The 27,648-nt window shown below is 46.3% G+C and overlaps 1 protein-coding gene across 3 annotated transcripts in view; it reads left to right on the top strand.

The window, feature by feature from the left end:
- The first annotated feature begins 4,193 nt into the window (after positions 1-4,193).
- Positions 4,194-27,648, top strand: part of LOC125639456 (protein bassoon) — a 169,517-nt gene continuing 146,062 nt past the window's right edge. For all 3 annotated transcript variants that reach the window (XR_012669310.1, XR_012669309.1, XM_048856568.2), the window contains exons 1-2: positions 4,194-4,495; positions 18,407-18,806. Coding sequence is in view for 1 of the 3 variants with exons in the window: in XM_048856568.2 (XP_048712525.1) it covers positions 4,332-4,495; positions 18,407-18,806 (564 nt within the window). In the remaining 2 variants the exon portion in view is untranslated. The remainder of the gene's footprint in view (positions 4,496-18,406; positions 18,807-27,648) is intronic.

A 27,648-nucleotide genomic window follows, 5' to 3' on the forward strand; every position in this document is an offset into this window, starting at 1 on the left:
TGCAAGCTTCCACAGGGCTATTGCCACTCGCTTCTCAACTGTGAGGGCTGCTCTCATCTTGGTATTCATGCGCTTCAGGGCAGGGGAAAGCAAGTCACAAAGTTCCATGAAAGTGCCCTTATGCATGCGAAAGTTTCGCAGCCACTGGGAATCGTCCCAGACCTGCAACACTATGTGGTCCCACCAGTCTGTGCTTGTTTCGCGAGCCCAGAATCGGCATTCCACGGCATGAACCTGCCCCATTAGCACCATGATGCCTGTATTGCCAGGGCCCATGCTTTGAGAGAAGTCTGTGTCCATGTCCTCATCACTCTCGTCTCCGCGCTGATGTTGCCTACTCGCCCGGTTTCGCTTTGCCAGGTTCTGGTGCTGCATATACTGCTGGATAATGCATGTGGTGTTTAATGTGCTCCTAATTGCCAAAGTGATCTGAGCGGGCTCCATGCTTGCCGTGGTATGGCGTCTGCACAGGTAACTCAGGAAAAAAGGCGCAAAACGATTGTCTGCCGTTGCTTTCACAGAGGGAGGGAGGGAAGGAGGGCCTGATGACATGTACCCAGAACCACCCGCGACAATGTTTTTTGCCCCATCAGACATTGGGATCTCAACCCAGAATTCCAATGGGCAGCGGAGACTGCGGGAACTGTGGGATAGCTACCCACAGTGCAACACTCCGGAAGTCGACGCTAGCCTCAGTACTGTGGAAGCACTCTGCCGAGTTAATGCACTTAATGCACTTAGAGCATTTTGTGTGGGGACACACACAATTGACTATTTAAAAACGATTTCTAAAAAAACGACTTCTATAAAGTCGACCTAATTTCGTAGTGTAGACATACCCTAAACTTTTTTAAATAGAGTAGCATTTTTTCTAAAAGACCTGCTCTAGGAATTATTTTGGGGAAGTTCTATGGCCTGTATTATACAGGAGGTGAGACTAGATGATCACAATGGTCCCTTCTGGCATTAGATTCAGTTTCCTGGAATCCATGAACATTTTTTCTAATATCTAAACTATCTCTCCTGCTACAGATTAATTACTTCTTGTTCTACCTCCAGCAGACATGGAGAACAACTGATCCCTGTCCTCTTTATGCCAGACCTTATATGTGAAGACTGTTATCAGGTGCTCCGCAATCTTCTTTTCTCAAGACTAAATACGTCCAGTTTTTTTAACCTTTCCTCATAGGTCAGGTTTTCTAAACTTTTTATTTTTGTTGCTCTTCTCTGGACTTTCCAAATTGTCCACATCTTTCCTAAAATGTAATGCCCAGAACCGGACACAGTATTCCAGCTGAGACTTAACCAGTGCCAAGTAGAGTGGGACAATACCGCCTGTGTCTTACATATGACACTCCTGTTAACACACCCCTGACATTACTTTTTCACAACTGCACAACATTATTGACTAGTATTCAATTTGTGATCCACTATAACCCTCAGATCCTTTTTGGTACTACCACATAGCCAGTTATTCTCCATTTTGTAGTTGTGCATTTGATTTTTCTTTCCTAACTGAAGGACTTTGTACTTGTCTCTATTGAAGTTCATCTTGTAGATTTCAGACCAATTCTCTAATTTGGCAAGCTTGTTGTGATGCTGACAGACCAGACCCATAGACCAATTCACTTGTGTGTGAACATCAAAGAAATGTTAAGTATAATAGTACGCATAGACTAATTCACTCATGTGTTAATAGAGATCAAAGGAAATGTTGACTGTATTGTTTTTGCCTATCTATATCCTGTTGTTTGTTATTGTATTACATACACATTATGTATCTCCTGTAATTAGATAAACCTACATTAAGGTGTGTGTTAATGAAGAGTGTATTCAAGTGTTAGAACTTCATGAAAACTAATGGAATGGTACTTGATAAGTAAGAACAATACTATTCCTATTATAATGCAATGGCAGGGATTTATATGATGTTTATCCCTGTAACAAGAAATGCTCCCTGGCCCCTCGTCACATTGTTATCTGACAAAGATATAAATACTGATTCAAAGGAATCCTGCATCTCTGGACTGTTTAGATTCAAACCGGATGAAATAACTGAACTTGAAGACAGAGATCCTCAGAGTTATTCAGGGAAAAGACTTTTGGGAAACTGGCAGATTACGACATCTCTACTATCATTTTGGATTTATAGACTTTAACTCGCCTATTAATATATTTTACCTACTTTAACCTTTCATTTATTTTTCTTAACTAAGAAACATGGGTGGTTCATGGATCGCTGGCTGGGGGAGGCTAGACCGCAACTCCGCCCCTTCCAGCCGAGGCCCTTTTGCCTCCCTGCCACAGCCCAGAGCCCCTCACTGCAGCCACTGGCCCCTGCCCCAGGCTAGTACCCCCTGCCCCAGGGGGTTCCCATCCCCAGAGTGCCAGGCAGGCAGCATGACCTCCCCGACCATAAAGCACCGGGCGGGTGGAGATTCCAGGACCAGCCAGCGCTGCGGGCCACCCACTGAAAAGGGAACTGGGAAGAGTGGGCCAGAGTGGGAAGCAGGAGGGAGCCTCGGGGGTGGGGGAGTTTGTGCGGAGCCACAGCTGGCTGTTTGGGAAGGCAGAGCCTTCCCCAGTCTATGATACCCGCTGCCCATGCTAATAAACATTTAGTTAGTTCACTAGAAAATTGGCTGCCTGCATTGTCTTTTGTAAGATCCAGAGAACTAACTGATCTGGGGTAAGTGACTGATCCTTTGGATTGGAAGTAACCTAATGTGATGTGATTTTCGGTATAGTGACCATTAGCACAAAGTCCAGTTTGTGTGGTTGCCAATATGGGCTAGAGGCCATAAGGGGACTCTCTGTGACTCCAGGAGTTCACATATATTACTGGTCCTGTTTTCTGACAGTCTGACATGAGATTGGCACTCTCAGTTTTGAGCCACTCCTGACAGCATGACGCTTATTCTGAATTTTAATCCTATTCTCCAAAGCGCTTGCAACGAGTCCCAGCTTGACATCACCCACAAATTTTATAAGCATACTCTCCAGGCCATTATCTATGTCTTTAATTAAAATATTAAATAGTATCAGACCAATTACTGACCACTAGATACAACTTCCCAGTTTGATGGCAAGCCATTGATAACTACTTTTTGAGTATGGTTTTTCAACTAATCATGTGCCAACCTTATGGTAATTTCATCTAGCCTACATTTCCCTAGTTTGTTTATGAGAATGTCATGTGTGACTTGGTCACAGGAAATTAGGTTGGTTTAGCATGGTTTGTTCTTGACAAACCCATGCTGGCTATTCCTTAATATCCTCCAGTGTTTAATAATCTGTTGCTGTATTTTCCAGATATTAAAGTTAGGCTGACTGAGTTAGGAAGTTTATTATTCCTCTGTGCCTCTTTGCTCCCCCTTTTAAAGACAGGCACTACATTTTCCCTTCTCCAGTCCTCTGGGATGTCTCCTGTCCTCTATGAGTGCTTGTCCAAGAGGAGGCTGGCAGTGGGGCAGCCCAGAAGTGCCTCCTTTTTCCGCACAAATGTCAGCTGAGGCCTTCACCTTGCATCTAGTGATCTAGTGAGAGTGCCTCACTCTCTACCTCCCTCCTCTCTTACCCTGTGCTCACTCTACCGCCTGTGAGCTCTCCAGCCTGGCTGTGAATTCTCCACCTCTGCAGAGGTGACACTGACACAGGGTGGGGCCAGGCGCTCATTGACGGATGGGTTGCTGGCTCCCATTACTGGGGTGCAAACATACTGCAGGGAGCATGTAGCCAGCATGGAGCCCCTTTGCTAGGCACTTGCACACTCATCATGGTACGTGGGCAGGCAGAGGCTCCCATTGGCTAAGAACATGTGACTGGCTTGGGCACCCATGGGCCAAGCTGAGAACGATGGGTTGGCAACCGGGCAGGGCTTCTATTGGTGGAGCCCTGCGTGACGCTGACGAGCCGGGCTTCCCTGGGCGAGCATGTGCAAGGTAAGGGGTGGGTGGGCCAGAGGGGCTCCCACTGGACAGGAAGTGCCCATGCTCGAGGGACCTGAGGCTCTACGGCCGGGACAGATCGGGACTGATTGGCGCTCTCGGTCTATTGGCTCGCAGCGGGTGGGGTGAGCCCGAGCTGTGATTGGCCAGTCAGTGTACGTGCCCAGGATGGGCGGGTCTGAACCTAGCGCCTGCTCCCATTGGCTAGGCCGTGCGCGTGTCCGAGGCGCGCCCTGTGACGGAACGAGTAGGGCGCGCTCACGGCTGGCGCATGCTCTGTGGCGGGGCTGGGGGTGATGGTGGTGCTGGGCTGATGGCGGCGGCGGAGGCGGCGCTGCGCTGAGGGAGCCTGTCCCGTCCCGCCGGCCCGTCCGCCGCTCTGCCATGGGAAATGAGGCCAGCCTGGAGGGTGGGGGAGCTGACGGGAGGCTCCCGCCCGGCCCCGTCGCCGGACACCCGTCGCCGCTCGGAGCTGCCAAGCCGCCTTCAGCACCAGGCGCCGCCGGACAGCTCCCGGGGAGGGCAGCGGCCCCCGCGTCCGCCGACAGGTGAGCGAGCCCGGCCCGGGGCGAGACGGCGGGGGGCGGCCTGCAGGGAAGGGAGATCTCGGGCCGAGGGGGGGGAGCTTGCGGGGAGGGGGGGGTCTCGGGCCGAGGGGGGGGAGCTTGCGGGGAGGGGGGGGTCTCGGGCCGAGGGGGGGGAGCTTGCGGGGAGGGGGGGGTCTCGGGCCGAGGGGGGGAGCTTGCGGGGAGGGGGGGGTCTCGGGCCGAGGGGGGGGAGCTTGCGGGGAGGGGGGGGGTCTCGGGCCGAGGGGGGGAGCTTGCGGGGAGGGGGGGGGTCTCGGGCCGAGGGGGGGGAGCTTGCGGGGAGGGGGGGGTCTCGGGCCGAGGGGGGGGAGCTTGCGGGGAGGGGGGGGTCTCGGGCCGAGGGGGGGAGCTTGCGGGGAGGGGGGGGTCTCGGGCCGAGGGGGGGAGCTTGCGGGGAGGGGGGGGTCTCGGGCCGAGGGGGGGGAGCTTGCGGGGAGGGGGGGTCTCGGGCCAAGGGGGGGAGCTTGCGGGGAGAGAGGGGGGTCTCTGGCAGAGGAGGAGGCAGCGGGGGGTCTCGGGCAGAAGAGTGGGGAGCTCGTGGGGAGAGGGGGGGTCTCGGGCAGGGAGGAGGAAGGGAGCTTGGGGGTAGAGGGGGGGAGCTTGCGGGGGGGTCTCGGGCAAAGGAGGGGGGAGCTTGTGGGGAGGGGGGTTTTGGGGAGAGGGGGGTCTCAGGCAGGGAGGGGGCTTTCGGGAGAGGGGGGTCTCGGGCAGGGAGGAGGGGGGACTTTGCGGGGAGGGGGGGTCTTGAGCAGAGGAGGGGTGAACTGGGGGGTCTCAGGGAGAGGAGAGGGGGGTCTCGGGCAGAGGAGAGGGGGAGCTTGCGGGGAGGGGGTCTTGGGCAGAGGAGGGGTGAGCGGGGGGTCTCGAGGAGAGGGGGATCTCGGGCAGAGGAGGGGGGAGCTTGCGGGGAGAGGGGGGCTTTGGGGAGAGGGGGGTGTCTCGGGCAGGGAGGAGGGGGGAGCTTGCGGGGAGAGGGGGGTTTTGGGCAGAGGAGGGGAGAGGAGGGGGGGTCTCGGGCAGAGGAGGGGGGGCTTTGGGGAGAGGAGAGGGGGTCTCGGGCAGAGGAAGGGGGAGCTTGCGGGGAGAGGGAGGGTCCCGGGCGGAGGAGGGGGGGAGCTGGTGGGTATGGGGGGTCTCGGGGGGAGAGGCAGGCCCTTTTAAATTGCCAGCCCTGGGGCAACTGCTTCTTTTGCCCTCACCCCCTGTCGGCAGCCCGGGGTATGGGCAAAAGGGGCAACGACGTTAAAGCGCCGCGGTGGCAGTGCTTTAAAGTAAGCTGTATGGGTCGGTACTGGCAGCCACTTTTTACTGGTACGCTGGCCTGTACCACCTTATTTTCACCACTAGATGGGTGGCCTGTCTGTGGGGAAGGGTGGGCCTAGGGAAGGGGGGCAAGTGGTGCTCTGTGCTCAAGGTGCGAGGGTGGGTCGCAGGCTAGGAGAGAGGGCAAAGGAGCTAATTGTGGTTGGGGAGCTAGGAAAAGGTAGGAGGACAAACCTACCTTCTGTGGAGGACTAGGGAAGAGTGCCAGGGTGCAGCCTGGTGTCAGGGAGAGAGAATGGGGGTGGAATTGAGGAATGGGGTGAGCCGGAAAGAATATATCTCCCTGTTTGCATCCCCTGTGTTTGTGCCTGGGTCTCCAGCCTTTTATTGTTCAATTTATTGCAATGCCAATTTGTAGAACACCAGTGACAATGATTACATCGTACATGTACCCCAAAGATGGCTCCCCTAACTGTAGCTGATTTGTGACATAAAAGAGAAAGGTGGTTATGTAACTTAAAGTACATATATGTAGAGAAATAATTGATGTAAAAGCTTATTGTGATATATACAATGCCATCTTGTCTACTAAAAATCACAAAATAGGAGTGAAATGTTTTGAGAGCATATGTTGAAGAGAGGAATAGGATTGAATGTATTCCTTAAAAAAACCTATAAGATAATTGGATATAATATGTGGGAAAAATGTGTATGAGAAACAGAAAGTTACTTGATGAAAATGCAGCAGACTCAGTTTGGTTGTGCAGTTTGCCTACAACGTGTGGCAAAGTAACTGTGATGATTTAAAATGTCTTGTCCTCATCTATGAATATAAAAGGACTTGCAATCTGGCCAATTGTTGTGGTGTTTGGAATTCAGAAAATATAAAAGGATGTTGTGATAAGAAATCCAAATAGAAAGCCTTTCACATTTAAGCTTGTACTGAGATTTGAACTTAAAATAAGACTAAAATCACTGTTCTCATACTTTTATGATTGAATCAGTCTCCAAATTTGGCTCAATAGCTCTTCAGAGGACAGTTAAATTTTCTATATAGTTTTCTTATTAAAATTGTTACTGACTGTTGAAGAGCAAACCTTTTAAAATGCTCCTTTTGAAATTTTGCCCTATTTTCCTCATGTCTTTGAGTTCCTCTAGCTAAGCAATCATAGACCCTTAATTCTTGTCTCCCCCCCCCTTTTCTTCTCTCTCTCTCTCTCTGAGTGATAACATAGATATAGTCTGTTTTTGAAATTTTAAAATTAAACACACATGCAGCTATCCTCCTTATTCAGGCCACCCTCATAGATTTACACCAAGATTAGCTAATGGAACTGCTCAGGTCTCCCAGCTATTTCTATTCTCTGATTCTGCCAGTCTGTCTCCCTTATGCATCAACTGGGTGAGCCAGGGGGCCAGTTGAGTGTCAGAAGGTATGGAGGGGTGGTCTCTGGGGGACCATGGAAGAGGTGAGTGGGATGTTTGTAGTGTGCGTGGTGGCAGAATGAATCAGACTTTGAGGGCAGTGAGTAGGGCTTTGGAATGACTGTGGGCTAACAGGAGTGTCTGGGTGGCCTGGAGAGGGAGTGCCTAGTTTCTTTTCACTGACTCTCTGTCTCTTGAAGGATTCTCCATAGAATCTAAAATCTAGAAATCTAAAAATTTCCTAAGGATGCCTACATTTCAAGGTAATGTCACCTCAGGAAGCCAAGTGCCTTAGCGCTTTGAATGGCAATGCTGCTATGATGGCTCTGGAGCAGCGTTGCAAAGCTCTTCAGCTACTGCTGGCTCAGTGCAGAAGCACCAGTCTCCTTCCAGCTAAAAGTCACTAACACAGTCCTCTTCCTCCACTCTATGGCTTCTCCACAAAAGCTGATAAACCCACCCTCACTTTCCAGCCTGTTGGAAATTCCAATATTTTGGAATCTGATGAACCTGATTCTGGATGAAAAGGCAAAATATAAAAACTTTTTCTGAACAAAAAAGTTCAGAAAAATGTAGATTCCCCCCCCCCTCCCCCCGTGGAAAATTCTGCCAAAATCTCTCTTTTCCAATGGAAAATTTAAATTTTGACAAAACTGTTTTCTTATGGTAATGTTTTGTTTAATTTTTTTTGTCCAGACCTATTTGCCACATGTCCCTGACTACATGTCTGCTCTGTTTATGTGACTGCCCCTGAAAGGGCTGCCCACCCTTGGAATAGGCAGCGATGTGGGATGCAGGGGCCTGGGAATTGAGGGCAGGTTGGGGGCCTGGGAGGTAGGTGGGGGAGGGAAGCTGTCGTATCAGAGGAGACTCACTGTATTTTCCAGCTATCCGGGCTCGTATAGCCCTGATCACCTCTCTGCCTCCCCACATCCCCAGGCACCCCCCTCACCCAGTTCTTGGTTCTCCCTACATACCATGCGGAACTGAAATGCTAGGCACTGCAGCCATTTAAATGGGAGATGGGAAGGAACATAGATGTCAGGGGTGGGGAGAGCATGAAGACAAAGAGGGGCTTCTACTTCATCCCACTCTGCAATGAGGGGGGAGATGCACTTTGAGGAAGTCCCTGGGATTTGTCCGTGTGGCTCTTCTCAGGGCTCGTCTTCCCTGCACCATTAGCAGAAGCAATAACTTTCCCCTAATCTGACTCCCATACACACACACACACAAATCTCCGTTTCAAGTTAAGTTGTGCTTTAAGCTTGAGCTAGCTGGTTTGGGGGGAGTGGGGGGCTGAAGCTAAAGTGCTGCTGATGCTCAAGTTAGAATAATGCAGTAGAGCTGAAGAAGCTATAACTCATCAGCTGTTAATCCAGTCACTTCAATGTAGCTCAGGTGTTTTGTTCAAAGTTATGTACATTTCAGAGTTATGAATAACCTCCATTCCCCAGATGTTAGTAAGGTTCTGCTGAGGTTCTACTGTATTCATACTGATAGATTCCAGGGCTGGAAAGGAGCATTGTGATCCTCTAGTTTGACTTCCTGTATAACACAGGCCATACAGCTTCCTCAAAATAATTCCTCAAGCATCCAGTCTTGATTTAAAATGTGTCAGTGGTGGAGAATCCACCATCACCCTGGGTAAATTGTTCAAATAGTTAATTACTCTCACTGTTAAAAATTCATGCCTTATTTCCATTGGAAACATCAATTTTTAAAAACCTGGTGGAAGGGAAATTGAGAAATCCAAAAAGGCAAAACAAGCAAAATGGAACATGCAATCTTTAAATATTTTCTCTAAATCAGTTCTCTAAACCAGGTTCTTAACCTCGGGTGCACGCACCCCTTGGGGGTGCGAGATACCCTTTCTGGGGGGTGCGAGACATGCCAGATTTTTTAGCAGGCAAATAATTGAAAACACAAATTAAGCACAGGCATGTAACAATTACTTTGTTTCCGCAAACCTATGTATTTATTAACTTTATACATTTTTTTAACGATTACTGTAATAGACAAAAATTATTTTCAAGTTTTTAAGCTAATTGTAGTGAAATTATCTCTCTACAAAATACAGCGTACATGTTGTGGGGTATTTCTTGATGCATGCGCAGATGATGATGTGGCAGTGCCTTGGCTTTGTTTGAATACATATATACACCTCTACCCCGATATTATGCGGTCCTCAGGAGACAAAAAATCTCACTGCATTATAGGTGAGACAGCGTTATATTGAACTTGCTTTGGCCCACCCTGTTCCTTGTTCCCGGACCGCCCCCTCCAGAGACCCCCATCCCTAATCATCCCCAAGACCGCACCTGATACCCAACCCCCCTGCTCCCTGTCCCCTGACATCTATCTACACACCCTGCCCCCTGACAGGCCCTCACCGGCAGCGGCGGGAATTTGAGCAACGGACACCCACCCATACTCAGCTGTGGCGGGAAGCGGAGCTCCGCGGCTGGGTGTTGGCGGAGTGGAGCAGGCTGGGGCTGGACTGTTCCGCTTCCTGCCACTGGTGAGTGTGGGGAGGTTGGGGAAAGGACGCCCTCCGCATTCACCGGTGGCGGGAAGCGGAGCGATGTGGTCCCAGCCCGCTCCGCTTTCCTTGCCCCGGCCCCAGCTGTGTCGCTGGAGGTGGGGTTGGGGAAAGGTCCTGCACTCACCTGTGGCGGGAAGCGGAGCGCCGTGGCTGGGAGCTGCCGGAGTGGAGTGGGCTGGGGCCGGGCTGCTCCACTTCTGCCACTGTGTCAGAGCTTTACCACGTTGTATGCGAACCCGCCTTATATCAGGTCACGTTATATCGCGGTAGAGGTGTAATTCTATCTCTTTCATTCTATAGTTATGGTATATCTAGGTTAAAGAACTGACGTTCTTCAACGATTTTTGATAAGGGGTGCAAGAACATATTTTGAGAACCAAAGGGTGTAGTAAAGGTTAAGAACCACTGCTCTAAATTAAATCATCTGAAGCCATAGATGAGTCATTTTAAACAGTAGGATGCACTGTTCTGAAGTGTAATTTTTGCTACTTGCTTTATAGCATATAAGCTACTAGGTTGGATTGGGATATTAATTTTGATATTTAGATTGTTTGAAATTATGCATTGTGTTGTCAACTAATTTGTGCTGGACTTCAGAAGGCAGCAAGAGGGTGCTAAAGAAAAATAGCATTCTAAAAGTAATATTTGAACAATGTTTTATAACATTAGCACTAACAATAATATATTTTTAGGCTTTTTGGTGACGTTCAGTTTTATATTAAAGATTCCAGCTAGACCCAAGCTGTCAAATGTTTAAGCCACTGTGTAATCACTAGGAGCTTGCTGCAAATTCAAGCTGTCTGAATAGTTCAGTGAGGCTGAGGACTACTTATGGGAATCAAGGTGTAGAGGATTGAGCTCTAACTCACATGAGTAGTTTTTGAATGAGTAGTCCCATTTAGTTCAATAGAAGTACTCATAAGACAATAAGGGTTTGTAAGTGTCATGTTAATTGCTTTAGAAATGTAAATAAAATGTTACTGGTTTTTTTCCTCATAAAGTTGGGGAGAAAGTAACAAAGTTATAAATGTTTAGGAAACAAAAGCATAATAGTAAAGTGTGAAGGTTGAAGCTAAATATAATCTGAAATGTTTTTAAATAATATAGAGAGCACATGTGGAAGGATGAAACTTGGGGCTAAATTCTGAACTTATTTACACTGGTGTAAATCTGACCTAAATCCATTTATATTAGTTACAGCTCTGTAAATCAGATGAGATCAATATTAAGTGCAAATTATAAGAGGGAGAGTATGGTACAAGTGAGACTGAAGGAAGCTGAGGAAAGCACAGTTTACATCAGTGCTTATGATCTCTTAGCTAACTCACAATTTTCAGGATTGGGACTCTTCTTGCTGTGTGCTTGTACAGTGCCTGCCATAGTGAGGCCATGAACTGTGTTTGGGGCACCTAGGTTCCGCGTTTTCATGTTGCAGTATTGCATGTGGAGCATAGAACCTTCACTACTGCCTTCCATCTTTGCCAGTCTCCTCCTGCAGTCTTAGTTTCTTCCTATGTCATTTTGATAACTTTTTGTGGCTTCTGTTGTGCATTGCCATGTTATCCTTGATCTACATTAGTCTCCCCTTGCCTATGAGTACCAGTCTAGTGTCTGTACTGCTGCAACATGAAAGAAAGCATAGAATCAAATCAAGTAAAATCTTAAATGAACCAAACTGTACTGTAGAATTTCTATGGATAGTAATTCCATTCTTGAATAATAAGAATATAGCAGTAGGGACATACTACCGACCACTTGACCAGGATGGTGATACTGACTGTGAAATGCACAGGGAGATTAGAGAGGCTATAAAAATAAAAACCTCAGTAATGATGGGGGATTTCAACAATCCCCATATTGACTGGGTACATGTCACCTCAGGACGGGATGCAGAGATAGTTTCTTGATGACACCTTAAATGGCTGCTTCTTGGAGCAGTTAGTCCTGAAACTCAAAAGATTAAAGGCGATTCTTGATTTAGTCCTACATGAAGCACAGGATCTGGTTCAGGTGGTGAATGTAGCTGAACTGCTTGGTAATAGTGACCATAATATAATTACATTTAACATCCCTGTGGCCGGGAAAACACCACGGCAGCCCATCATCCAGATCACTGATAAAGATGTTGAACAAAACTGACCCCAGGACCGACCCCTGGGGCACTCAGCTTGATACCAGCTGCCAACTAGATATTGAGCCGTTTATCACTATTCATTAAGCCCGACAATCTAGCCAACTTTCTACCCACCTTATAGTCCATTCATCCAGTCCAAGCTTTTTTAACTTGCTGGCAAGAATACTGTGGGAGACCATATTGAAAGCTTTACTAAAGTCAAGATATATCACATCATCCGCTTTCCCCATATCCACAGAGCCAGTTATCTCATCATAGAAGGCAATCAGGTTGGTCAGGCATGACTTGCCTTGGTGAATCTGCATTGACTGTTCTTGATCACCTTCCTCTCCTGCAAGTGCTTCAAAATGGATTCCTTGAGGACCTGCTCCATGATTTGTAGTTCATGTAGTTCCTCAGGTTCTCTTTCTTCCCATATTTTAAAATATGGGCACTATATTTGCCTTTTTCCAGTTGTCGGGGACCTCCCCCAATCGCCACAAATTTTCAAAGATGATGGCCAATGGCTCTGCAATCACATCAGCCAACTCCCTCAGTACCCTTGGATGCATTAGATCTGGACCCATGGACGTGTGCATGTCCATCTTTTCTAAATAGTCCTTAACCTGTTCTTTCACCACTGAGGGCTGCTCACTTACTCCCCATGCTGTGTTGCCCAGTGCAGCAGTCTGGGAGCTGCCCTTGTCTGTGAAGACCGAGGCAAAAAAAGCATTGAGTACTTCAGCTTTTTCCACATCATTTGGCACTATGTTGCCTCCTGCATTCAGTAACGGTCCCACACTTTCTCTGACCTTCTTCTTGTTGCTAACATACCTGTAGAAACCGTTCTTGTTACCCTTCACATCCCTTGCTAGCTGCAACTCCAGTCATGCCTTGGCCTTCCTGGTTACACCTCTGCATGCTCTAGCAATATTTTTATACTCCTCCGTAGTAATCTGTCCAAATTTCCACTTCTTGTAAGCTTCCTTTTTGAGTTTAAGCTCACCGAAGATTTCACTGTTAAGCCAAGCTGGTTGCCTGCCATATTTGCTATTCTTTCTGCACTTCGGAATGCGGGCACAGGAACAAACCAATGAGGCTTCTTTAAAATACAGCCAGCTCTCCTGGACTTCTTGCCCCCTCATATTAGCCTTCCAGGGGATCCTGCCCATCAGTTCCCTAAGGGAGCCTAAGTCTGCTTTTCTGAAGTCCAGGGTCCGTATTTTGCACTCTCCTTTCTTCCTTTTGTCAGGATCCTGAACTCAACCATCCATTGGTCACTGCTGCCTAGGTTGCCACCCACTTCTACTTCCCCTACCAATTAATTCTTCCCTGTTTGTAAGCAGGTCAAGGAGTACGGCCCCTAGTCAGTTCCTCCAGCACTTGTACCAGGAAGTTGTCCCCAACACTCTCCAAAAACTTCCTGGATTGTCTGTGCACTGCTGTATTGCTCTCCCAGCACGTCAGGGTGATTGAAATCCCCCATTAGAACCAGTGCCTGTGATCTGGAGACTTCAGCTACTTGTTCGAAGAAAGCCTCGTCTACCTCATCCTTCTGATCTGGTGGTCTATAGCACATGCCCACCATGACATCACCCTTGTTGCTCTCGCCTCTAAACTTAACGCATAGACTCTCAACAGGCTTTTTCTCCAGTTTCAAACTGGAGCTCTGAGCAATCATACTGTTCTCTTACGTACAGTGAAACTCCTCCACCTTTCCTCCTGTACCTGTCCTTCCTAAACAGTTTATACGCATCCATGACAGTGCTCCAGTCATGTGAACTGCCCGACCAAGTTTCTGTTGTTCCAATCACTTCATAGATCCTTGATTGTGCCAGGACTTCCAATTCTTCCTGCTTGTTTCCCAGGCTTCTTGCGTTCGTGTACATGCACCTAAGAAAACTAGCTGATTGCCCTACTTTTTCAGTATGAATCAGGAGGCTTCCCATCTTGAATGGGACTGAGGGGGGGGTTAATGGTAGAGGTGCAGTTTCCCATCCTTACTCTTTGGGTGCATCCCTCCAAAAAGTACTCAAGGCTTTATAGCTCATTCCCCTGGAATCCTGCCACCACTCTCAGGTGAGATAGCAGTATTTTATGGCTGACAGTGTTGAATCCTACACAGGAGGAGGATGAGAATGGATGTGTGCCCTCCATTCAACAACGCCAGGAGATCACTCATTCCTCTCTTCCTCTGGCCAGTGGTGTCAGAAGACCAAGGAGATCTGTATGGGTGATTGGGGGCTAGTGTGTCAATCATAGAATCATAGAATATCAGGGTTAGAAGGGACCTCAGGAGGTCATCTAGTCCAACCCCCTGCCCAAAGCAGGACCAATCCCCAACTAAATCACCCCAGCCAGGGCTTTGTCAAGCCTGACCTTAAAAATTCCTAAGGAAGGAGATTCCACCACCTCCCTAGGTAACGCATTCCAGTGTTTCACCACCCTCCTAGTGAAAACGTTTTTCCTAATATCCAACCTAAACCTCCCCCACTGCAACTTGAGACCATTACTCCTTGTTCTGTCATCAGCTACCACTTAGAACAGTCTAGATCCATCCTCTTTGGAACCCCCTTTCAGGTAGTTGAAAGCAGCTATCAAATCCCCCCTCATTCTTCTCTTCTGCAGACTAAACAATCCCAGTTCCCTCAGCCTCTCCTCATAAGTCATGTGTTCCAGTCCCCTAATCATTTTTGTTGCCCTCTGCTGGACTCTTTCCAATTTTTCCACATCCTTCTTGTAGTGTGGGGCCCAAAACTGGACACAGTACTCCAGATGAGGCCTCACCAATGTCGAATAGAGGGGTACGATCATATCCCTTGATCTGCTGGCAATGCCCCTACATATACATCCCAAAATGCCATTGGCCTTCTTGGCAACAAGGGCACACTGTTGACTGATGTCCAGCTTCTCGTCCACTGTACCCCCTAGGTCCTTTTCTGCAGAACTGCTGCCGAGCCATTCGGTCCCTAGTCTGTAGCGGTGCATGGGATTCTTCTGTCCTAAGTGCAGGACTCTGCACTTGTCCTTGTCCTTGTTGAACCTCATCAGATTTCTATTGGCCCAATCCTCTAATTTGTGTAGGTCCCTCAGTATCCAATCTCTACCCTCCAGTGTATCTACCTCTCCTCCCAGTTTAGTGTCATCTGCAAACTTGCTGAGGGTGCAAATCCACACCATCCTCCAGATCATTAAGGAAGATATTGATCAAAACCGGCCCGAGGACCGACCCTTGGGGCACTCCACTTGATACCGGCAGCCAATTACACATGGAGCCATTGATGACTACCCGTTGAGCCCGACAATCTAGCCAACTTTCTATCCACCTTATAGTCCATTCATCTAGCCCATACTTCTTTAACTTGCTGGCAAGAATACTGTGGGAGACCGTGTCAAAAGCTTTGCTAAAGTCAAGCAACACGTCCACCGCTTTCCCCTCATCCACAGAGCCAGTTATCTCGTCATAGAAGGCAATTAGATTAGTCAGGCATGACTTGCCCTTCGTGAATCCATGCTGACTGTTCCTGATCACCTTCCTCTCCTCTAAGTGCTTCAGAATTGATTCCTTGAGGACCTGTTCCATGATTTTTCCGGGGACTGAGGTGAGGCTGACTGGCCTGTAGTTCCCAGGATCCTCCTCCTTCCCCTTTTTTTAAAGGGGGGTTAGAGTATGATGATAGTGATAGGCTGAGGATCTAGTGTCTTTTTCTGTAATTAGAGTGCTGCTGTCCTTCAGCATGTTTTGGAATTTGATGGGGCCCATGAGCCTTTGTGGATGATCCAGTACCATGGGGTGTTCTAGTTGTGTGGGAGTGGGGAGAGTGCTGACCATTACCTTAATAAGGTGATGGTCTGGGTTGGGATTTGGTTCTAAGACAGTGGCTGGGTTGCTAATATCGTCTAGGTTGACGTTCATCCAAAGACCAGGTCCAGTGTATGATTAGCTATGTGAGTTCAACCAGAGATGACCTATGAGAATCCTAAGGATGCAAGCAAGGAAATAGTTGTTGAAGTTTCACAAGATGATGAGTCAGATATTATTTCACCACTACTGCTGGCAAGGCCTTAGTCATCTGCTTTACAAGCCCTTTAGTCCTTGGAGGTCAGTAAATGAGCAAGAAAGAAACATAGGTTTAGCTCTGTTTTCTATTGTTAGATGAGTGAATTAGAACGACTTTACATAAGAATGGCCATGCTGGGTCAGATCAATGGTCCATCTAGCCCCGGGCTGCCCGAGCTCCCCCAGCCCCGGAGTGGCAGGTGGCCGGGCAGCGCAGCTGCTGAGCTCCCAGCCCCGGGCGGCACAGTCCCAGCCCCGGGGGCCAGATGGGTGGTGTGGCCCCAGCCAGCCTGGGCCATGGAAGAGCAACTGCAGGAGGGAGTCTGGGGGTGGAGTGTGGGTGGGGCCATGCCAGGCTGTTTGGGGAGGCTCAGCCTACCCCAGCCTATGATACCCACCGCCAATGTGTTCTCGGTTTAGTAACACTAACTGGTCCCATTAACCGTACAAGTCTTGGTTTTGTGATTAAAAAGTCAGCAAAGCATATTTCAAAAGGAAGTATACAGGGCGTACTAAGTAAGTTCCCTCTGATTCTAGAGGTATTACTGCAACAACTGATGTTTCTCATTTCAAGTGGAGGGAGTGTTTCTGAAAACTTTACTCTTCCTAAAACTGGAAGGAACTTTTTAAGGACTACATGTAGTCTGGCAAGTAGAATATGGAAGAATGCCATTGTGGCTGCTTCCTTACCAAAATATATATGCAACAAAGAGAAGAGCAAAGCAATCTGGGATTGCATAAAGATTTTCAGAGTGACAAGAAATCATGTGAATATTTATTTTGTATTTATTTGATTGGGGGAAAGGCCTCTTGCAGTTGTCAGAATGAGTGTTAAGTTTTAATAATGTAACCTCTTTATTTCGTCTGGTACAATCTGTAGCCTGCTTCTTTATTCAGAATTTTAAATTTAATGAGGAAAAAGAGATACTGTAGTATTTAATTTCCATGAAAGGATGAAGATTGCAAGAGGGAATTATTTACAACAGTGAACATGCTGTGGCTGTTATTACTCTGATTTCAGGAAAAGGAGCAGATTGCTGCTGGAGATATAAGAAAACACTTAACTAATTCTTTTTGTTAGTCTTCTAAAGAGAATACTCCAGTTTCAGGTGTGTGAAGTCCTGAATTTTGAAATGGGAATACTTGAGATTTAAAGAACACTAATAAACTCTTAAGGAGACAGTAGTTTCAAAAGAGGAGTAAGGGAAATAAAAGATTTCATCTGATAATATGAAGCACTTCATTTGAGGGGGAAAAAAGTTCTTAAAGTCAATGTAAAGAAAAATTCAGTTTTACTATATTATTCCTCTGATGGAATGTGAAATTACGTCTACTGTAGGTTATTCCACTTCTACCTGGATAAACTTTATATTTGATTTTAGAGTTAAACTGAAACAATAGGAGGTTCTCACATTTAGATTTTTTGCTGTCTTTTTCTTATTAGGCCTCTACAGTAAGTTCTTCAAGGTATGTGCTAATCTTCTTGGTTAAGACTATTTTTTTTATGCATATATGTTTTGAACTTTAATGTAATTGGCAAACAAATCTTGGTGGTTTTAAGCCTTTCCAGTCTTTGATGCTGATTGGATCAGAACGTTGCATTTAAAGAGACACTCCTCAACATAAAAGTGAAATTTTGTACAGAAACGATGTACAGCAGCCTGGCCAGCTCCTATGCCAACTGCTCCTCACCCAGCATAGGTGATGTGTCTGGGGCAGGATGGCACGTGCCTGCACTCTGCCAGTTTTCCACTGGCATGTGGTCCCTTGGGAATCATAGCCAGGTTGGTGTAAAGTGAGAGCAGGTCTTTGTCTGCTGTAATTTATGATTTATGCTGGGGCAGCTTGAGAATCAAGGAGCCATAACCAGCTGTTTGACTGCCTTCCCACTCTCCTTTGTCCAGTGGATCTAGCAGAGTAGACAATCAGGACCATTATTTTTGAACTATCAGCATTTTGCTCTTTTATAGACTTCTGTTTTTCTATTTTCTCTTAGTACAAGGTGTTGCAAAAGTCAGTTTTGAGGAGATAGTTGGGTGAGTGTTGGCTATCAGCTCAGCAGGAATGACCAGGCCATTAGTGTTCCTGGAAACTGAAGCCAGTGCTGCATTGTGAATTCATCAACTGATGTTGGAAAAGCGCTAAGCCCTCTCCTGGCAGTCTGCTGCGTACTTCTCATGTTTTCCATGAAACGTTGTGGTGATACCCCAAGATTCCTCTTAGAACACACAGAGTAGCCCAAGTATAGAGAGAAGGTTTAAAGTATGTGAAATTTACTTTGATCTCATCCTGCAAGGTACTGAGAGTCTTAAATTGCTACTGAGTTGAAGGATTGCTTCATTATGTCTACAGTGGCCTTGGTACATGAAAGTTTGCCATTTTTGTCATGTATTGCATTTTCAGAATTGGCTGTAATCATCGAATCCTCTAAAACTTGGTTTACATACATGTTTTTTAATGATATTTCAGCACACCAAGAAGACCGGCTCAGTCGGATCTCCCTGTTGGAGAGAGATCAGCTTCCCCATCCCTTAAACAGTCTGCCCAGACCCATGAAAGCACAAGAGAGATGCTGAGCCATGGACACGCCAGCCAACAATCAGATGGACCTAGGAGGATGCTCCAGGTGGACGCCAGAATTCAGAGATCAGGACGATCTCCCTCTGTATCACCAGATCGAGGCAGCACCCCTACCTCACCTTATTCTGTCCCACAAATCGCACCCCTTCCAAGCAGCACTCTCTGTCCGATATGCAAGACAACAGAACTCACTTCCTCTCCTAATCAGCCAAACTTCAACACTTGTACACAGTGTCACAACAAGGTCTGCAACCAGTGTGGATTCAACCCCAACCCCCATCTCACTGAGGTAATTGCTTCATTTATTTCAGTTTTTCAGCCTGAAATTTTTGGCTCCGGAGGTAGCTAGTAAGATGGCTCTAACCCCAGATCACCTTTGGTGTTTTTAGGAATCATGGGAAACAGTCAAGTTGGTGTTCTGAGGAAACATTATGTGCTGCCAAATAGTTCAAATTTCAGGCTGTCTTGCATGCTCTGAGCCTTGAGGTTGCATCCTCATCTTCCAGGTTCATGACAGATTAACATCCTTGTTCTTTAACAGTGATGCTGTTGGCTAATCAGTGGATGGTTGTAGTGATCTGAGGACTGTAGAGAAAGAATGGGAAGCGTTTATAAGGGAAAAGCTTAGACCTTCATGGAGGTACAGTTTCCATCTAGATTCTTCTTCACCACCACCCAGGTCATGGATTTCCTGACTCAGGTTAGTTCCACTTGCATAGATATGTCATAGGTGTGAAGGGCTATACCATATAGGGATCTTCATGAGGTGGTGACCGGTGGCAGAACAAGTATTTGAATGCTGAATATTTCAGATTCTGAGTGATACAGGTGATAGTTTTTGGCTGTGAATGCCTGACAGAATTGGAAGCAGATATTTTCTTCTGACTAGGAGGGAGATAAGTGAGAATAATCATTTGCAAGTTAATGTCTACTTGTAAAGTGTTTCACCAAAGGTGTCTGATGTGGGCTGTGTAAAATTGTAAGCATGAGATTCCCGGGGGCAGATTTGGCAGTGTTTGAAATAGCTGAGTGATGCAATGCTGAGGACATGCTGGTGTGTGGGACTCCTTGAAACACCTGGTCAGTCTTATTTATCTATGACTTTAATTATGGGTACATGTAAATTTGTAGCTGAAAGAACAAGGTAAATGTACTTTTGTAGCTATTCAGGAGATACAGAATTGAGATTATTAGTATCTATAAAATTTTCCCAGGTAATAGAAAATAATAAAATCTTATGATTTAAGGTAAAATGTTCAAAAGTGCTTATGTGAGTTAGGAACCCAAATACCTTTGAAAGCTATGGGGAGTTGGGCTCCTAAGTCACATAAGTAATTTTGAAAATTGTCCCCATAATTTCAGTGATCAGCCAGTGATTCCTGTGGATTCCCACTTCACTAACAGAAATTTTAGTTTCTAAATGTTGTTGCGTCATATAAGGCCTCATTGCTTTCAATATTTCTTCTTTGGAAAAGGAGAGGTTAGGAGGACTACTATTTCTTGCATAGAAAGTTATATGATACTTATGCCAGCTGCATGTTTCTTTATAGTAATTGGTTAGGCTCACAATAGAGGTCTTTCTACAGCATGGGGAAGTAGACAGATACCGGACGCAGTGTTGGTATGTAATACTCTTTTATAAATATAGAGAGAAGGGTAGCATAAAATCCCTCCTTGGCAGCTGTACTGAATCGCCTTACCTGTAAGGGGTTAAGTAGTTCAAATAACCTTGTTGGCACCTGTCAAGTTTCCTTCCCCACTCTGAACTCTGGGGTACAGATGTGGGGACCTGCATGAAAACCTCCTAAGCTTACTTTTACCAGCTTAGGTTAAAACTTCCCCAAGGTACAAACTATTTTACCTTTTGCCCTTGGACATTTGTCGCTGCCACCACCAAAAGTCTAACAGGTATATAATTGGGAAAGAGCTCGTTTGGAAATGTCTCTTCCCCCCAAAATACTCCCAAACCTTACACTTCCTTTCCTGGGGAAGGTTTGATAAAAATCCTCACCAATTTGCATAGGTGAACACAGACCCAAACCTTTGGATCTTAAGAACAAAGAAAAAGCAATCAGGTTCTTAAAAGAAGAATTTTAATTAAAGAAAAGATAAAAGAATCACCTCTGTAAAATCAGGATGGTAAATACCTTACAGGGTAATCAGATTCAAAACATAGAGAATCCCTCTAGGCAAAACCTTAAGTTACAAAAAGACACAAAACCAGGAATCTATATCCCATTCAGTACAGCTTATTTTCTCAGCCATTTAAAGACATCAGAATCTAATGCATATCTCGCTAGATTACTTACTAAGTTCTAAGACTCCATTCCTGTTCTGTCCCCGGTAAAAGCATCACACAGACAGAGAGAGCCTTTGTTTCTCCCCCCCCCGCCCCCAGCTTTTGAAAATATCTTGTCGCCTCATTGGTCATTTTGGTCAGGTGCCAGCGAGGTTATCCGAGCTTCTTAACCCTTTACAGGTGAAAGGGTTTTTCCTCTGGCCAGGAGGGATTTTAAAGGTGTTTACCCTTCCCTTTATATTTATGACACGCCTCCCCAAATCACAGATAGGGTGAAACGCTGGCTGTGATTTCTTCCTGGAGCTCTTGGAGAAAACAGAGTTAATAAGACACATGCATCTCTAAATATACTACCAAGTATATAAAGACTAACAATATTTTCCACATCTCAAGGATGATTTTAACCAGTTGATTCCGGGAAGCTTTCACGGGAGAGAGCATCAGCTACTTTGTTAGAAGCTCCTGAGATGTGTTGGATGTCGAAATCAAAATCTTGGAGAGCTAATCTCCACCGAAGAAGTTTTTTGTTATTTCCCGTGGCGGTATGAAGCCACTGTATGCAGCATGGTTGGTTTGCAGGTGGAAACGCCGTCCCCAAACATGTGGGCGTAGCTTTTCCAGAGCGTAGACAATGGTGTAACATTCTTTTTCACTGACTGACCAGTTGCTTTCCCTCTCAGACAGCTTCTTGCTGAGAAACACTACAGGGAGGAATTCTTGATCCGGTCCTTCCTGCATTAAAACTGCTCCCACACCAGCTCGGACGCATCTGTGGTTACTAGGAACGGTTTGTCAAAGTCTGGGGCCCTTAGCACAGGGTCAGACATGAGTGTCGCTTTAAGCTGGTTAAAGGTCTTCTGACACACTTCGGTCCACTGAATGGCATTTGGCTGTTTCTTTTTGGTTAGGTCTGTCAGTGGGGCGGCGATTTGGCTGTATTGCGGTACAAATCACCTGTAATATTCAGCCAAGCCTAAGAAGGATTGGACCTGTTTCTTTGACTTTGGGACAGGCCACTTTTGGATAGCATCCACTTTGGCCTGTAGGGGGTTGATAGTTCCTTGACTGACCCACCTGGTGTCCAAGGTAAATCACTCTGTTTAGGTCTATTTGACACTTTTAAGCCCTAACCGTTAGTCCTGCCTCCCTTATGCGCTCGAAGACTTTTTGTAGATGTTCCAGGTGTTCTGCCCAGGAATCCGAAAATATGGCCACATCCTCAAGGTAGGCGACTGCATATTCTCCTAATCCCGTTAGGAGACCATCTACAAGTCTTTGGAAGGTGGTGGGTGCATTCCGCAGCCCAAAAGGGAGTACATTAAATTCATACAGCCCGAGATGGGTGGTGAAGGCTGACCTTTCCTTGGCAGATTCATCCAGCGGTACCTGCCAGTATCCCTTGTTTAAGTCCAAGGTAGAGATGAACTGGGCCTGTCCCAGTTTCTCTAATAGTTCATCTGTGCATGGCATTGGATAGTTGTCTGGGCGAGTTACAGCATTTAGGTTACGGTAGTCCATGCAAAAACGTATTTCCCCATCTGGTTTGGGAACTAGAACCACTGGAGATGCGCATGCACCGCCAAAGGGGCGGATTACACCCATCTGTAGCATATCCTGGATCTCCCGTTCTATAGCAGTTTTAGCTTGAGGAGACACCCGGTAAGGTTGGACTTTAATTGGGTGAGCATTACCTGTGTCAATGGAGTGGTATGCCCGTTCAGTCAGTCCTGGGGTGGCTGAGAACATCAGCATGTAGCTAGGGCACAGCTCCTTGATCTGCTGTTGCTGCATAGGCCCAAGGGTCATGGAGAGGTTCACCTCTTCCACGCCACCAGCACTTTTCCCTTCATAGTAGACACCTTCAGGCCACTCGGCGTAGTCTCCTCCCTGGGCTGTAAACTGACAAACCTTTAATTCTCTGGAATAAAAGGACTTTAGAGAATTAATATGGTACACCTTAGGCTTTCAGTTGGAGGTGGGGAACGCAATGAGATAATTAACAGCTCCCAGGAGCTCTTGGACCGTGACTGGCCCTTCCCATGACTCTTCCATTTTATGGGCCTGGAGTGCCTTCAAGACCATGACCTGGTCCCCTACTTTGAAGGAACACTCTCTGGCATGTTTATCATACCAGGCTTTTTGCTCTTTTTGAGCATCCTGTACGTTTTCTTTCGCAAGGGCTAGAGAGGTTCGGAGGGTGTTTTGTAGGTTGATTACAAAGTCCAGAATGTTAGCTCCTGGAGAAGGTGTAAATCCCTCCCATTGCTGCTTCACCAACTGTAATGGCCCCTTAAGCTCGCGGCCATATACAAGTTCAAATGGTGAAAACCATAAACTGGGATGTGGTACAGCTCTGTAGGCAAAGAGCAACTGCTGCAACACTAGGTCCCAATCATTGGAGTGCTCATTTACGAATTTATGTATCATGGCCCCCAAAGTTCCATTAAACTTCTCCACCAGGCCATTTGTTTGATGGTGATAAGGAGTGGCAACCAAGTGATTTTACCCCATGAGCTTCCCAAAGGCTTTCCATAGTTCCTGCCAGGAAATTAGTTCCTGCATCTGTGAGGATGTCGGAGGGCCAACCTACCCTGGCAAAAATGTCTGCTAGTGCCTGGCACACACTTTTAGCCCTGGTGTTGCTCAGAGCTACTGCTTCTGGCCATTAGGTGGCAAAATCCATGAAAGTCAGTTTGTACTGCTTTCCTCTGGGTGTCTTTTTCGGAAAAGGACCCAGAATATCCACAGCTACTCACTGAAATGGAACTTCAATGATGGGGAGTGGCTGGAGAGGGGCTTTGACCTGGTCTTGGGGTTTTCCCACTCTATGGCATACCTCACAAGACCGGACATAGGTAGAAACATCCTTGCCCATTCCCTCCCAGTGGAATGACCTCTCCAAACGGTCTTTGGTCCTGTTCGCCCCAGCATGGCCATTAGAATGATCGTGGGCTAAGCTCAAGAGCTTGGCCCGATACTTAGTTGGAACTACCAATGGTCTCTGAGGATGCCAGTCTTCCTGGTGTCCACCAGAAAGAGTTTCCTTGTATAAAAGTCCTCTTTCTACAACAAATCTGGATTGATTAGAAGAGCTGAGAGGCGGTGGGTTGCTCCGTGCCACCGTCCAAGCTCTCTGGAGGCTTTCATCTGCTTCCTATTCGGTCTGGAACTGTTCCCTTGATGCTGGAGACATTAGTTCGTCATTGGATTGTGGACTTATGCTTGGTCCCTCTGGAAGCGATGTAGGGGATGGGGCTGTTTCCGTTGACCGTGAACCGCTCTCCGCTGGTGCACTATGTTGGGGTTCAGGCTCCGGATGAGCTGGTGTAGGGTTATCGGCTGCTGCCGATTCAGGTTTGGTGGGGCCCTCTGGTGTTGGGGTTGCAAGTACTGGGTTCAGTGCTGGCAATGGGTCTGATGCTAGTTGTTCCGCATCTGGGTTCTGGTTCTGGGACTGGCTCTGTCTGGGTCTCTGGGACTGGATCCACTACTGCTGTTGCAGACATTGGCCTCGGGTCCGGGTCCATCACCTCTGACCGGGTCCTGGTAGAAGTTTCTGGAACAGAGCTAGGTGTGATGGCTGGTTTAGCCTGGCTGCGGGTGACCATTCCCACCCTCTTGGCTAGCTTCATACGATTTGCCAAGTCTTCTCCCAACAGCATGGGGATGGGATAATCATGATGGACTGCAAAAGTCCATGTTCCTAAGCAGCCCTTGTACTGGACAGGCAACTTCGCTATAGGCAAATTGAAAGAGTTGGACTTGAAGGGTTGAATTGTCACTTGGATCTCTGGGTTGATTAAATTGGGGTCCACTAAGGAAGCATGGATAGCTGACACTTGTGCCCCTCTATGCGGTGACCTTGTTCCCGCCCACAGTCACAGTTTCCCTCCGCTCCGAGGGTATCTGGGAGATATCTGGGCCTGCGGACCTCTGGTGTGATTCCGGTGCAATGAACTGTAATCTGTTGGGGTTTTTGGGTCAGTTGGCCTTTACATGCCCCAGCTCGTTACATTTAAAACATTGTCCAGCTGACGGGTCACTGAGGCGAGGTGGGTTGCTGGAGAATGGTGTGGCGGGACTATAAGGTATCTGGAGGGTTCCCTGGAGGGTAGTTGGGGCCTTGGGCTGCACCCAGTAGTAGGGTGTGGTCTGGGGTTGTCCCTTCTGGTATCTGCTTCAACAGCAACCAGTTTTTTTCTTTTCTGCCACCTCCACCCATTTGGCTCCAATCTCCCCCACCTCGATTACAGTTTTGGGCTTCCCATCTAGGATGTATCTTTCTATTTCCTCAGGAACACCCTTTAAGAACTGCTCTATTTGCATTAGGAAGGGCAAATCCTCTGGAGATTTAATGCTTACTCCTGATATCCAGGCATCCCAATGTTTCACAATGTGGTAGGCATGTCGGGTAAATGACACGTCTGGTTTCCACCTTAGGGCTCTGAACCACCGACAGGAATGCTTGGGTGTTAGCCCCATTCTGACTCTCACCTTGGTTTTAAACAGTTCATCCCGGTTCATTTGTTCCTTAGGCATTTCAGCCACCACCTCAGCTAAGGGTCCACTGAGCTGCGGCCTCAGCTCTACCATGTATTGGTCTGTACAGATGCTGTACCCAAGGCAGGCTCTTTCGAAGTTTTCTAAGAAGGCCTCAGTATCAGTGCCTGCTTTGTAGGTGGGGAACTTTCTGGGATGGGAAGTGGTACCTGGAGAAGGATTGCTAGGGTTTGTTGGTATATTCTGTTGAGCCTTTGCCTTCTCCATCTCCAGTGCATGCTTTCTTTCTTTTTCCTTCTCCTCCAGTTCTTTGGCCCTTGCCTCCGTAGCTCTCCTGTGGGCAGCCTCTTGGTTTTTTTCTGCCTCTTTCACTGCCTCCAGTCTGGCTAACTCCAATTTGTGTTGTGTCTTGGTTTCTGTCATCTTTGCCTCTCTGTTTTTAACTAACCCGAGAGTTAGAAGTAAAACAAACAAAGAAACAAAAAACTTGGCTTGCAAAATTTTGCTGTGCTGTAATATGATACCTATATTCTCTGATAGTGATTGTCAGCCTACAGAAAAATCCTAAAAAAAACCCCAAAAAACAAACCAAAACAAAACAAAACAAAAAAAAAAAACCCTAACACCCTTGTCTCCAGGCAAATGGGCAGAAAACCCCTCTAGTTGCTCTTCGGTAAAAAGCAACTTCAGGTCTGTGAAGACTTGTAAATTTCCCTGCAGGAGGTTAACTACGCTGCCTTTAGGTAGAGAAAACTCCAGTTCACAAAAGACAATTCCCTTTTGTCTCTGCTCTGGCACCCAAGCAGAGAAAAAAACCCTCTAACTGCTTTCAGCTTAAAACCTGCTTTCACTGCATATCCCCTGTGAACGCCAGTTTCCCCATTTCTCCTCGGCTTAATCTCCTGCACTATAGCCTGAGCTCTAGTAACTATAGCAACTCTCAAAGGCTCCTTTGCCACTGTCTTGTCCAAGGCATCAGCCTTATCATTCCAAAATTTCTTGCTCTCCTCTCGCTTTTGATGGCCTCTTCTAACACATCATATCTTTGGTTTCCCTATATTCCTTTTTAACCAATAATAAATTTTGCTTCCAGTCCTCCTTTTGGACTAGACTTTTTCCTTTAGCTGTTTCCCAATTATTTCTTTTCCAAGTCCTAATCCAATACAACAACCCTTGTACTGTAAAATCTGAATCCATATACACGTTCAAGTCAATCCACTGTCCAATCTTCTGTTCTAACAAATCACTAAGGGCAAGGGTGGATTTGATTTAAATCAAATTGATTTAAATCACTAGTCAGGAAGACTTGATTTAATCATGGATTTCTACATAAAAGTGCATTCTTGTTGGCTGTTATAACCTTTATGCATATTCTTCACAACTCAGAGATAGATGTAGGTTTCATTTTTAGAAGGTACACACTATACATTTTTAAAGTGATTTATTTTGAAAACTTTCCAGATTATTTGTACAGCTATATCAGAAAACAAATGATTTTTCGTAATTTCATTTACCAAAGGCAATTGAAGCAGATAGTTCACCTCCCAGTGATTTCATAAATATCTCCAATTCAACAGATTCATCATTAATATTTGGAAAATTTTCTTGCCATGTTGTTTTAGGAGGAGAACATCAAGAGACAAACATTTAAATTGTTTTATTTAACGAAAACAACGTTATGTATTCTGGATTTTTTTCTTCAACAGCAAACTTGTAATATTTTAACAAACAAAGTATATGATTTTTTTATTTTAGTTGAACATTCTAGTTTTTTAAAATCAAGTTTTGTTTTTGTTAAAAATTGTTTAAAATAGTTAAATGAAATATTTTAAAAAAATCAACTATTTCAGCCAGGTCAACATGAGAAACATAAAATATTGGCTTCTGCAGCTAACTCAGTCATCTTCACCTTCATTGTCCTGTTTGTTCATAATCTGGAAAAGAAAAACAAGCTTTCCTGCTTTTTCAGGTCCCAAATGATTTCTCAATTTGGAATGAATTAGTCCAAAGGAAGAAAATATTCTTTCTACTGCGGCAGAAGAAGCTACTGCTGTTAAAAGTGAGAGCATCACTTCAGTAGTCTCTGAACCCAAGTGCTTAACTGACATCCACCAGTTCGCTGATGTGACTTTCTATAAATCATCATCAGCAAACATATTTCTTAAATGGTTCACCTTTAGCTGTGAAGTTTATTATTGTTGGCATTATGGAGGGATGATTGCTGGATGTCCATGTCATAGCCAACTCCTCTTCTTCAGCAGTTGAGGTTTGACCCTGGTACTGAGTATTGAGAATATTTGCAAGAAAATGAGCTGAAGATAGTGCTTATCCC

Source organism: Caretta caretta, chromosome 7 (genome assembly GCF_965140235.1).
Source record: "Caretta caretta isolate rCarCar2 chromosome 7, rCarCar1.hap1, whole genome shotgun sequence".
NCBI classification, from domain to species: Eukaryota; Metazoa; Chordata; order Testudines; family Cheloniidae; genus Caretta; species Caretta caretta.